The sequence below is a fragment of the Dermacentor andersoni genome, chromosome 7 (assembly GCF_023375885.2).
Source record: "Dermacentor andersoni chromosome 7, qqDerAnde1_hic_scaffold, whole genome shotgun sequence".
Classification (NCBI taxonomy): domain Eukaryota; kingdom Metazoa; phylum Arthropoda; class Arachnida; order Ixodida; family Ixodidae; genus Dermacentor; species Dermacentor andersoni.
Genome location: NC_092820.1, coordinates 29,622,011 through 29,635,886, shown reverse-complemented (window position 1 = coordinate 29,635,886; position 13,876 = coordinate 29,622,011). Strand labels below are relative to the sequence as shown.

Here is a 13,876-nt window from a genome sequence, read left to right as displayed (position 1 = left end):
AACGAAGGCACTCCTACTTTATATTCTGTCACTAGTGCTCAACCACTCGTTATAAAAACACTGTTGTATTGAATTATAAGGCGAAAGAAAATGTTGCTTGTCCAGTTCTATTCCATTTTTCGAAACAAAAAACTCATTGGCTTTACCTTTGACAATGACACGGGCGATCGAAAGGTTTCGTTTTCGCTCGACTCTGCGCCGTCCACACTTTCATGTTTCAGTAGTTTGGTCATTGCATAATGCTGCCTGTTTTGCTGGCTCACGAAACTCACACAAACTGCAAGTAGCAGATAATTCCACTTCCATGTGATGTTGCGGGATGCCTGAACAGTCCAAGCCCACTTGAGCAAAAGCAGCTTCAGTGGCGAATCCGCCGCTCTGTCTTGGCTCAGTATCGCCACAGCCGTGCGTTTGCGTTTTGAGCACAAAACCGTACCGCCATCTGTCGGGCGCCGTTTTACTCACCGATAGCAGCAACGGGCAATGATGGCTTATGCAACGTCACCACTCCCCGGTTGGGTGGCAGGATATTTCAATTGCGATAAAGGTATTGAGAGCCTTCACATGTAATTTACTCATAAACTAAGTCTTTTGTTGGCTCAAAACAAGCATAGCGAGGTACCTGTAATAGTATTTAAACAGTACACGTGGACTTTGTCTTTGACTTTAGTCTCTTTAAACCATAACAAAAAACATTTGGTTCTGACACCCTGCGTATAAGGCTTTTGTATAAGCTAAGGAGGCATCTCCTGTCACACTTCCTCATGATGTGCTTGACAAGAGCTTCAGCAAATTCACAGCCTTCAGGCGCTTCGTTTTCAGATACTCCAGGTGCGAGACAAAATTTAACTTCCAGTCTAAAATGATAACCAAAAATTTATGTTCACGGCTAACATTTATTCATTCTTCCTTGAGATCCATCACAGAGGGCGCACAAGCTTTTTTTGTGGGTTTAGTCTAAATCCATTCTCGTCCCTCCATTTGGAAATCTGGTTGAGGCCAAGCTACACCTGTCGCCCGCAGATAGCAAGATTACAAGGTTTGAAACTGATTTGCACATCATCCACATACACAGAACAGAACATTGTGCACGGTATGACAGTACCGAGAGAGCTTATTTTTATAACAAATAAAGCACAGCACCGTACACCACCTTGTAGTACACCAGTCTCCTGCATAAATGGACGAGAAAGGACGCTGCCAACTCTAACACAGAATGTGCGATAAGGAAGATAACTACGAATCACCTCAGCAAGTTACCTCGCACACCCACTTCAGCCTGATCACGAAGGACTCCAAAACGCCAAGTGGTGTCATAAGCTTTCTCCATGTCTAAAAATACCGATAAGAAAAACTCTTTATGGACAAAGGCATCACGGATATTGATGTGGACAAGGTGATCTGTTATGGATCTACCTTCCCTGAAACAGGACTGTTGGGGATCTAGTGTTTTGCTGCTTTCAAGAAAATGGGCCAGGCATCGGCTAGTCATTTTCTCAGAGTTTTCATAGGCAAATTGTTAAGGCTATAGGCCTATAACTGCTGGCTCAAGTCGGGTCTTTGAGATTAGGAATTATTATTGCCCCTTTCCAGACAGCCGGGATGCACCCACCACAGAAAATCAAGTTAAAAAGGAATAGCAGTAGGGTTTCACATTTTAAGTGTTCGATCATGTCGTAAGCTATTCTGTCTCTTCTTGGCACCGACTTGTTACAACTCAGTGGGGCCTGAAACTCGGCCATGTTGAATGGAGGGATGTATGATTCATTCTTTGTTATTTTCTTATCCAGGGACGATTGCTCTGCTTGCCACTGGTATTGTAGAAATGCATCTGCGTATTGAGGGGAACTGGAAATATACTAAAAGTTAGTACCTAGAAAATCATTGTGGTCTTCAAGAGTATTTCTATGAATGTTTACTAATGGTAGAGGATGGGTTTACTGGCTGCTTAATTTGTTAACTCTGTTCCAGGCTTTTCTTTCATTTGTATAAGAGCGTATGCCTAATATGTATTTTTGCCAGCTTTCCCTTTTGGCACAGTGGCGCGTTCCTCTACCCGCAGTGTCGGTTTCCTTGAAGTTATTAGATTTTTTGCGATTGGAGTCATGAAGGTGACCCTCAAGCCTTATTTTGCGTTCTTTGCGTTTCCCTACAATCATCATTCCACCAGGAAACACGCCCTTTAGAATGCGATCCTTGTGTTCCTGGGATGCACTACATTCACAACAAATGCTGTGAAGTATGCCACTGCATCGTTGATGTTGGGTGTACAGATGTCATTCCAGGTTAAGTGCGAGAGCTCTCTGTATCGTTTCCAGTCGGAAGAATCAATTTTCCACTGGGGAATTTGGGGAGAGGTTTTACCACATTTTGTTAATGTTAAAACGATCAGGAAGTGGTCACTCCCTTAAGGGCTTTTGATGATGTTCCACTCCAGAGATGGCATGAGTGAACTTGATGTGATACTTAAATCTATAGGTGAGTATGTTTTGTGTGCCACGATGTAGAATCTTGGCACTTTTCTTCTGTTTAGCAATTACGCACCTGTGGAGAAGAGCAAGTTTTTAAGTAGGCGCCCTCTCATGTCATGAGTCACCCCACAGAGTGCTATGTGCATTTAGATTTTCAAAACAATATACGGTTCAGGAAGTTCAGTGATAAAGCTTGGAAAGCCTGTTCTGGAAAGTTGATAATTTGGGGGATGTATGGAGAGCATATGGTGACCAAGTTCTCAAAAATCACCACTCAGGCTGCGACTGCCTCAAGGGGAGTTCAGAGAACTAACTGCTGACAAGCAACACCTTTGTCCACTATGATTGCAACACCACCCGACAAGGCAAGTGCATTGTCACGGTCTTTCCAGAAAATGGCGTATTGCCTGAAAAAGTTTCTTTGTGTTGGTTTTAGGTGTCTCTCCTAAACGCATTGCACCTTTGGATTGTATATGTGTATAAGTGCTTTAATGTAATCGAGGTTGTGGATAAGACCTCTCAAATGCTAACACAAAACTTGTGTATCCATATCGTTAGTGTTTTTGTGCTGTGTGTCAAGGAGGAGTCACGTTGGCTCACAAAGCCTTTCCAGGTTCCGTAATCCACGGTTTGTTTGTCTTGCAGCGGTTGCGAGAAACGTGCCGCTCCCAAAGCACTGTCTGCGCCGTCTGCCTTGGAGTTGTGTCTATCGACTACTGGGAGCCGCTGGACTTCCGCTCGTTAGAGCAGGGTGTTTTCGGGCTAGGCCTTGCCTCAAAAAGAAGGGCCTTGGAGGCCACCAACTCGGAGGTCGATGGGCCCTCCTTCAGAGACGCGAAGCAGAACTGGCTGCTGTCACCCGGGAGCTGGTGGCATTGCTGTGATCACACTCTTTGTGGGCCAAGCAGATGCCAGAGTCTGCTGCGGCACTGCCCCCTTACGTGTCACATCAGCATTCCCTGCGGTATGGAGAAAGGATATGCGCTTGCACGCTTCTTGAAAAGAAATTTTTTTTTTTTTTCATTTTGATAGTAATAACATCTTTCTTGTTCTTCGACGTAGGACATGATCGTGAATATGCTGCATGGCCACTGTTGCAGTCTGTACTAGTGCAGACTACATTATTCAGAAGCGTGTTCACGGTGATCGCATTTTGCACACATCAGCCATGGCAGCTTTGAGAACCATGAACAAATCTTTGGCACTTGAAACATCTCCAAGGGTACAGGATGTACAGTCTTACTCTTATCTTTGTGTATCCAGTTTAAAGGGATTGTGACTGCTTGCTCATCGCAAAGGTCAAGATAAACCACTTTGTAGGGATTTCTTTATTGGCGCGCTTAATCTTTATTCTTATGTGCTTGAGTGACATTCTGTTCTTTCCAGCCCTCTAGGAACTCTCCTTCGCTAAGATTCAATAGGTCATTATCAGAGCTCACTCCTTAGCTTGTGTTCACTGACCTAAGAGAGTGTCACAGTGATTGCCGAATGCCACCAGATCTGAGAGCTCATCATGTTGGTCCTGGTTGCAAACCTCAAGGAGGAAGTCGCCATTGGCCATTTAGTCACTTTGTAACCTGGACCCCATGTGTTGTTGAGACATTTAGAAATGCAGAAAGTCAAAATTGTCCTAACAGTCGTTTCGGGGTTCAGACTAAATCACGTTGTGGAGTTGTTCGACTGTTGTGCATCCCCTTATGTTGTTTTTCCCACATGGCTCTCATGTCTCCTGTAATCAGGCTTCTCCCTGTAGCTAAGTGCCGGCGACGATGGTGTGGTTACAGCATATTATGAGAGATGGCATGAGTGTTGCGCTGCTAACGCGACCTAACGGTGAGGTTCGTCGGGCGCGACAGGGAGTAGGCTCTTCCTCTTAGGCTTGGGGTCAGTGAGTGGCATGGACGCTCCACGCCTGCGCCCATCTATGCTTCGCGGGACTGTCCCGAGAAAAGCTTAGGAGCACGACACCTGAATGGACCAACACAATCATTCGAACGCGCCATTGTTTGCATGAACATACATGCGAACAATTAGACATTCGTGTTCAGCATGCGGGCAAACATATTCGCTTGCTATCCGGTCGCTGTGAGTAGGACTTGCTCGATTTGTGGAAAGCCCATTAGCATGTTCTGTGGATAGTAATTTGGTTAGCAGGCATTAGTGTAGAAAGGTGCACAATAAATGCCATCATAATTGTTTGCACTACTGTGTTGTCGTTCCTTTGTCGCAAGAGCACGTGCGAGATCCCACAATAAAAAAACATGGGATTCTTTGTATTTGAAAAAAAATTGCAAGTTTTCTTTGGTGCACCCTTTTTTCATAAGAGGACTATCTTTGAGTCGGGGGAATGATGAAGGCATCAAGTGTACTGGTTTTGGAAGCAATGCCAGCCGCCCACCCCAAAGTCCAACAAAGGGGATGTGACAAGATTTCTGTATAAACAAAGCCTTCCATCACCAGCTGTACACAGCCACTACAACCCAATAGGCACAACCAAGGTTGGTTATAGCACACAAGGTTAATCCTTGATGCCTAGAAGATCGGAAGCAAGTAGAAGAGGAGAAGACTGGAAAGACTGAAAGTGCGAGGAGAGATGAAGATTACAGAGGATGAAAAAAAATAAAAAATCACTGCCCAAGCACTCCGTACAGATGGTTAACCAGCAAAGCTGAAACATGCGACCCCAGTGTTTATCACCGGGTTGATCCTGACGGTTCCCTAAACGACGGCTTGGTAGGCTGCTGGATCTTCGGTATGCAGTTGCTGATTGCACTCGGCTGCACGAGCCTGTTCTTGTGCTCGAGCTGCAGCATTAGTACGGCCTAGACGAGCTCGTTCCCGGTTCTGCTCACGGCTTTGCTGGCACCAAACGCCTGCTGATGCAGACACCCCTGTGATGGATGAAAACAACTTTATAGAGAACCCGGCAACGTTTAACGACCCGGGCTCAGGTCTTCAATGGGGGGACTTCGAGGCCTTGCCTCGTCGCCACTTCTCAGGCTCTCTGGACTGCCCACTCCTGTGTCTTGAGCTTGGAGCTGCACAGAGCGGCAGCCCACTTCTACGCAAGAGCCTCCAGAGCTACTTCTACTTTAGCTGCTATCAGAGGATACTCCCACAACAAGTATGAGAGCATCGCTCTAGTTGCCTGACGAAACTTGCAAAGAGCAATTGGGTATTGCGCAGGGAAAATGCGCCGCATTTGCACCGGACTGGAGAAAGTGTGTGTTTGCAGTTGTCGTAAGACGACTGTCTGACAACGTTTCAGTTTGGGGTGAGGTGGGGACAATATTCGCCTGCCTATGTGGTAGTGCTTGGTGATGTTGTATCTGACAGCTTTCCCACGTGTTTCATACCAGGACATCCGAACTTTAAGAGAGGGTCTCCGACTATGCGCAGCAGGTCATTCCTCATGCAGAGCTGTGTGCTACCTTGTTCAAGTTAGGGGGGCCCTTGTCAGTGGGGGTGGTGACGTGCGCTGGGAACCACAAGGTCGCAGTGCTATTGAAGTGCTGTCAACCAGCTTTTCTTAGGATTTGGAGAACTTCGGAGCAAATGCGCCTCTTTGCGTAGTTACGGACTGCGGATTGTGAGCCACTAAGAACGACCTCGCAATGGGGGTCGGTAAGCACAAGCGCAATCGCAACCTCTTCCACTGTTTCTAAGTATTACGTGCTAACACTACATGCGTGTGCAAGCTGAGATTCAACGTCTACGACTACCGCTGTGAACCGGTGTTCTTTTGTGTATTCTGCCACGTCTATGAAGCGTGTAGTCCTCTTCCCACCAAAGAAGCACAGCAGTGCCTTGGCACAGGCCTGGTTTTGGCCCCCAATATGTCCGCGTTGCATGTTTCGAGGGATAGAGGCGACGGTGAGCATGTCGCTGATGTCGGGTGGAATGACCGCGTTGGATGGGGTAATTGAAGCAGAGTTTCTGCAGGATGTACCGACCCGTGGCTGTCAGGGACATGCGTTCGAGTTGCGATACTCTTGGTGCATCCACGATTTCCTCACGCGTGTTGTACACCCCCAGCTGCAGCAGACGAGCAGTGCTCGTGGACTCCAGTAGGCCAAGGGGGATGTTGTAAGTCTTGCATATAAGGGTGTTCAGTTTCTCCCTTTCAGTGACATTCCAGTTGTGACACTGCCTTAGAGCGTTTCCACACCTTTAGGATGTGACCACTCACCAGCATTTGCTGACGTATGCCGTAAGAGCGGTGATCGAGGTATCATCGAGGTTTCGTAGAGTCTTGTTCATAATCTTGTCGGGACCAGGTGGTGATTTGCCATTAAGGTCGTGGAGTCTGCGCAGATCTCAGACTCGTGGAATTCTTCATCGAGCATTGCATTTGTATCGCCGGTGTAATCTCCGTGTTGAACATAGGGTCGTCGAGGAAAGTACTTGTCTAGCAGGTGTGTCATGCCCCTGTGAGAATTCAGCCATGTAACTGTAGTTGGTGGTGTAACTGTAGTTTGTCTCTCGTCCCTTTTCGTGCGCTAAAAACGTAAAAGTTATTGTACAGAATGCTTAGCTTGTCACCAAGCATACACTAAACACTCCAGCCATAGCGTACATATTTCTGTACACAGTCAGTGCTGTTAAGTGCTGGTAAGGGAAGACACATGGATATAAAGCGTCGGATAAATTGAACCCGTGCCATACTCAAGGTAGCTTCATTTCCCTTTATTGTGCACAGCCATGCCACATGCAACCACTTTAATGAAGACACTAACACGTTCAGTATGGCACCTTCTGTTTGTAATGGTGCAATAAAAGTTCTTTTTCCTGAAAATGCTTGCAGCCAATAATTAACTTGTGCGTCTGCTTCAAATCAATGATTCTCTTTATGAAAAGACACAACACAGCTGAATTTACAATCGGCTGATATTTAATCACTAAATGAGCGTCCATCCAAAAAACCAGAAAGCATCATATTACCACTTTGACTTGTCTTCAATGGTGTCTCAAACAACATTGTACAATAAAATTTTGCAACATTGACAGATTCATCGACAGGTTATCACAATCCAAGATGCCAGGGGATAAGAATGCTCACCTCAGAGCGTGCCTTGGCGTATTCCTCAGAGTCCTGGTCCATTCCCAGGGTGGCCATCTTGTAGTCGTATGCTATCCTGGACACCTACGTAAAAGGGATGAGGTGTCATGACAGTGTTTGCAACCTAAGCCCCAAGTTTTGGCTCAGCTCAGACAATAGAGCACTCGGCAAATAAGACAGAGTAAATGTGGAATACTAGATGGTGACACAAATCTTGTGACCATAACCAGGCAAATACTACAATACTGCAAAGTCATAATAAGTTAAACTCACATTAAAGAAGCAAATTCTTGACCAACTATTTTATTTATGCTACTCGCACTCATGACAGCCGACATTCTAGCCGAGATGACAAGGAAAAAATGGAGTTGGGCAGGCCACATATTTAATGCGTAGGGCAGATAGCCAACGGTACATTAGTTATAGCATGGGTGCCAAGGGAAGGGTGAAAGTTAGATAATGCAACAAAATGATATAATTTGCAGCTGGCGCAAAACAGCCGTGGTGGCGAAATGGTAGAGCATCCGCTTCATATGCGGGAGGGCACCAGGTTTAAATTCTAGTGCCACCAGAAACCCACCAGTTCTTTTTTTCTAGTGGGTAGAGATGTACTATGACCTGGTGCTCGGTTGTTTATATGGGTTCTCATCTCGAAAGTGGGCCCTATAGAGATTTGAGAAGGTCTCCCAGCACCCCTTGTCCCCACCAGAGCTTTGGTGAAATAATCGAGCATCCCTCTCACTTTTTACACTTTTGAAAGCGGGCGCTGTTGGCTGCATGCTGAAAAATCCAACATGACAACAGCAGAGACAAAATTTTTCTTTGTGAATGCATTAGCCACATAAGTAATGCTTTTCTTTATTATGCATTCCCTATTAGCGCAGTGAGGATTGTCTTTCGTGCCTCGCCGAAAAAAATGGTAGCAGATGATAAACGGGGTGCGCGATACACGCTGACATTGCAGAGAAGGCTGGCGGCAGTTCCCACCATAACAAACTTCACATTGTACTTCTTGCATCATGCCCAGTTCATTGGGACCGCATAATCATACTTGAAAACACAAAATTAGCTTCCTTTATTTAACCTAAGGGTGAGGGATTCTAAAGTACTATAATTAACCGTGCCTAACGATGGCATGCCTTATGGCATGAAATTGTTGGATTATGAAATACTAAAACTATTGAATATATTGCTCCCTATAACAATATATATGATGGGATCATTTTTAAGTTTTATGGAATTAAAAAAAATCACCTGCAGCAGATAGTATAATTTTTGTCCTTGAGCTGGATTAAGTGAAGAGGCAGACGTTACTAGTATGAGAAATCGAAGCACATATCTAACAGAACTTCACTATTGAACATAATAATTAATTACTTTACAGCAGATAATGCAATTTACTAATTTACTAATGAATTTCCAGGAGGACACCAGTTTCTGAGATATTTCTTCGCAAAATGTGAGACGAAATGCATAGGCATTTCAGTTGCTTTTGTGCTCCATCACATAAACGAGTGTTTTGTTAAAAAAAGCAAGACGAACAACAGTGCATTTTTATGGCTAGTTTGAGGACGCATATCCCCAAACTGGTGCAATTCTGGAAATTCATTCCAGGTGGATCTTACACCTTGCAAGCTCACTGTCTACAATTCCTAAATTGCAAAATGTGCCGTAAAGTAATTAATCAAAAAGTTAATTTGTGACTATTTGTTAACTAGTTAAATATGTGTCGATTTCTTTTTAATTTAATTTTACGTAATTTCCACCTCTTTGAACAACCCAGCTAAAGGACTAGAGTTCTGTTATGTGCCACAGAGAATTTGTAAAAATTCTGAAAAACTAAAAAATGATTGCCTATTATAGGAAGGCGCAGCTATCATTAGGCAAGCTATGCAAGGAAAAAAGTTATTAAAAAAGGCACAGTGCAGGATACACTCTTAAGAGTTACAACATTCAGTCTTCAGAACTCTGACAACCGAACACAGACGGTTTTAAAAATTGGATCTTACACAGTGTTTTATAAATCTTATTTTTTTTCCTCGAGGCTTGGCTAACATTAGTGGGAACACACGGCACATGTCCAGAAGCTGTCGAATTTTATCATGAAATCACCACTTATCCTATATACGTTGGTGCAAACAACCTTCAGGAATGTCAGCAGTTGGCCGAGCTGGTGACCACTCATTTTGGTAGTGGTTGTCCGGAGCAGTCGTTCTGCTTTTAAGGCGAAAGCCTTTCTAGGCTCATGGTGAAGTTTGTGCCAGCAAACATGATGACTGGAGTGTCCGCCGATGCGTCATCACGCCATATGAAGACAGATTAAAGAATAAAAAATAATTGATAGTGACAGTTAGTGAATGATAATGTTGTAATAGAGATAGGTGGAGGTTAACAGTGACTAGTGATAAGTAATAATGACAACTACAAGTCGTAATGACTACTAATGACTCCAAAATGACCAATATGTCTAATGATGGCTTGTAATGACCACAATTGGTTAGAAATGATTAGAAATGTATAGTAAAGACTAAAATAACTACTGACTACGAAATGACCAATATGTCTAACGGCGGTTTGTAATGACCACAATTGATTACAAATGACTATGAAATGACCAATATGTCTAATGATGGCTTGTAATGACCACAATTGGTTAGAAATGATTAGAAATGTATAGTAAAGACTAAAATAACTACTGCCTACGAAATGACCAATATGTCTAACGGCGGTTTGTAATGACCACAATTGATTACAAATGACTATGAAATGACCAATATGTCTAACGACAACTTGTAATGACTACAACTGATAAGAAATGACTAAAAATGCTTAGTAATGAACAGTAATGACTAATGACTGAAATTACTTGTAATGACTACTAATGACTGCAAAATGACCAACGACAAAATGTAATGATTACAATTGCTTAGAAATGACTAAAAAAGCTTACTAATGACAAGTAATGACCAATAATGATTAATAATAGCTGAAATGACTTGCAATGACTACTGATGACTACGATAAGACCAACATGTCTAACTATTGCTTGTAATGACCACAATTGATTACAAATGACTAAATATGCTTAGTAGTGAGCAGTATAGACTAATAATGACCGAAATGACTTGTAATGACTAGTAATGACTACGAAATGACCAATATGTCTAATGACAACTTGTAACGACAATACATTAGAAATTATAAAAAATGCTTAGTAATGGCCAGTAATGACTTGTAATAACTACTAATGACCATGACGACCAATATGTCTAACAACGACTTGTAATAACCCCAGTTGATTACAAATGACTAAATATGCTTACTAGTGAGCAGTATGACTAAAAGAAAGAAGAGAAAAAGAGGCAAAGAGAAAGAGGCAAATGATCAGAGGAGGAAGACTAGGCTTTTGACGTTCACCTCTTAAGAGAGATCTCAAGAGACCCTGTAATTTCTTGTGTTGTGATTTCGTTTCGCGCTTCAAGCATTGAAAACAATACTATTGAACATAGAGGGCCATTACAATACCATCACAACACTGCCTTAAATGTTTTCTATCGGCATGTATCACTTCTGACGTTGTCTGTCCATCTTATTTTTAGGCTCTTTCAACGTAACGAGTTACACTAGCTCACACTCCCTAGCAGGAGCAAAAAAGGCGAGACTTAATCGATAGGTTTAAAATAGGGGTCCCAAAAGTTTGGGGCCCCAAAGACCTTTGCGCAGGTATTAGCGTTAGGCCACGCGTGAGTGAAGAGTTTTAGAATAGGGCTTTGCATTTGTGGATAGCACTTCGCACTACCAGCGCCACTCTGGCACCAAAGAAAAGCTACTCATCTTCATCATCATCGTCAGCCTGTTTTATGTCCACTGCAGGATGAAGGCCTCTCCCGGCGATCTCCCATTATCCCTGTCCTGCGCCAACCGATTCCACCTAGCGCCCGCAAATTTCCTAATTTCATCGCTCCACCTAGTCTTCTGCCGTCCTCGACTGTGTTTCCCTTCTCTTGGTATCCATTCTGTAACCCTAACGGTCCAACAGTTATCTAACCGGCGCATTACATGACCTGCCCATCTCCGTTTCTTTCTCTTGATGTCAATTAGAATATTGTCTATACCCATTTGCTCTCTTATCCAAACCGCTCTTTTTCTGTCTCTTAACGTTATGCCTAGCAATCTTCATTCTATTGCTCTTTGTGCGGTCCTTAACTTGTTCTGAAGCTTCTTTGTCAGTCTCCAAGTCTCTGGCCAATATGTCAGCACTGGTAAAATGCACTGATTGTACACCTTCCTTTTCAATGATAATGGTAAACTTCCAGTGAAGAGCTGACAATGTCTGCCATATGCGATCCAACCTATTTTTATTCTTCTATGAATTTCCTTCTCAGGATCAGGGTTCCCTGTGATTAATTGACCTAGGTAAACCACTCCTTCACAGACTCTAGAGGCTGCCTTGTGATCTTGAACTATTGTTCCCTTGCCTGGTTATTTATCAATATCTTTGTCTTCTGCATATTAATCTTCAACCCCACTCTTACACTCTCTCTGTGGAGAGTGTAAGTTACTGAACAGGGAGAGTGAAATAATTACTGAACCCTTGTGTGTCCCCTATTTTTATTCGTCATACGAGGTTCAAAGCTTGTTTCTTCGGTATCTTCGGTGAACTAAACAGGGCACCTTGTTCATATTTGGGGAAAGTTAGAGGCACGATATGTGTAAGGTGTAGGCAACTTTCCAAATAGGTGGGTTAAGTCCACCTTTTTACGATAGGCTACGGATGTAGGTGGACCAGACAATTATTATATGGTGTTCTACGAGCAAACTCATACTGCTGCCTTGGTATATGTAGTTTTGAAGAACTTGTTGTTGGGCAAGTTGGTTTACCTTAGCAAACACTTTCTGTATGAACTGACAACCACAGAGAGAAGTCGTTGTTTCATGCTCGCTCTGTGGTCGTCAGACTGCACAGTTAAAGAAATGTTGGCATTGGCATAATTACAACTCAGGTCAGATTTTGTGAACAAAGGGGGAATGCTATATCAAAGTTTATATGCGATGTTAAATGCATGTTGATCAAATACAGCTGTTGAAAAAAAAAATTTTCTTAAATTAAAAAAATTTTAAGCAAGCGTTCGAAAGTGCCAAGCTGCCGTTATCAGGTACGTTTCCCAAATTCCCAAGAGTACTCTGCATTCCATAAACTTTATATGTAGATGGAATGGACAGAACATAAATGGAATGTGTTGCGAATTTTTAATGTTTATGGCTTACTAGAATGTTACGAATAACTACTGCTGCCTCATTCTAGGGGGGTTTTTAATTCGAGATACATATATTGGGTTCGCCTGGTGTCCTCAGTAACTTAAATGAGGCAGCTTCTTTATGTTTGGCAATAGTAAGGACAGGGTAATGGGTGATGTCTAGGCAGCTCAAAGTAGGTGGGTAATTCAGGCTGTGGTAATAAATCACGTATGTGTGTGCACTACAGCGTCATGAGTGTGTCTAATGAACGGGACAGAATGTAGCCCATTGCTCTAGCAGAACTACAAATGCCACCGAGATGAAATTTTAGTGAAAATGAGTGGAATGCTATACAAAATCTATGAGCGGAGTTACATGAGTGGGTTCAAACACAGTTACTTAAAAAAATAAAATACCTTATTCAAGTTCTAGAACGTGTGATATGGCCGCTATCAGCTATGCTTCTCATTGTCCCGACATAGCTGTAGGTTACATGTTTATATTTCGTGGTAATGGGAGGGGTGATGACGGTAAGTGCCATGTCTGACAAAATTTTTACGTTCCTGGTCCAGCTGGAAATAATTACTGAACCCTCGTTTCATTCTTCCTATTTCCATGCACCAAAACACGCTCATAGTTCATTTCTGCGAGGTCCTTGGTGAATTTGTCAACACACCTTGGTCATAATTGGCAAAAATAAGGGGCATGATATGCGTAACATGTAGGCTAAGTGCAAAGTGAGTGGACAAATGATGACATTGCAGTAAATTACGCATGCAGGTGCTCTGGAATTTTATCAATGTGTTTTACGAACAGAGCAGAATTTATCTCACTGCTCTGAGAGAACTGGGAATGAAACCAAGATCAAATCTAGCAAAAATTCAGGAGGATGCTTGGTTAATGATCTGGTGAAGTAAAATGTGTGTTCATGAATTACTGGCTTTCAAAAATTCCTAATAAGTGCTTGAAAGCATTGCATGCAGGTAAGGTTTCAAACGGAACCGTCATATGCGAGTGTAATCACAGGAAACCAAAACTCTTTTCAACTGCTCGAAATAAACAGCTTTGCTGGAAATTGTTTTGTAATTTTGCAAGGTCACAAACATCT

General features: G+C 43.0%; 1 protein-coding gene across 3 annotated transcripts in view; it reads right to left on the bottom strand.

Annotated features, from left to right (window-relative positions):
• The window catches only part of Adck1 (aarF domain containing kinase 1), a 119,663-nt gene that overhangs the window by 83,912 nt on the left and 21,875 nt on the right, over window positions 1-13,876 (bottom strand). For all 3 annotated transcript variants that reach the window (XM_055073115.2, XM_055073116.2, XM_050182231.3), the window contains one exon: window positions 7,531-7,614. In XM_055073115.2, the coding sequence (XP_054929090.1) occupies window positions 7,531-7,614 (84 nt within the window). The remainder of the gene's footprint in view (window positions 1-7,530; window positions 7,615-13,876) is intronic.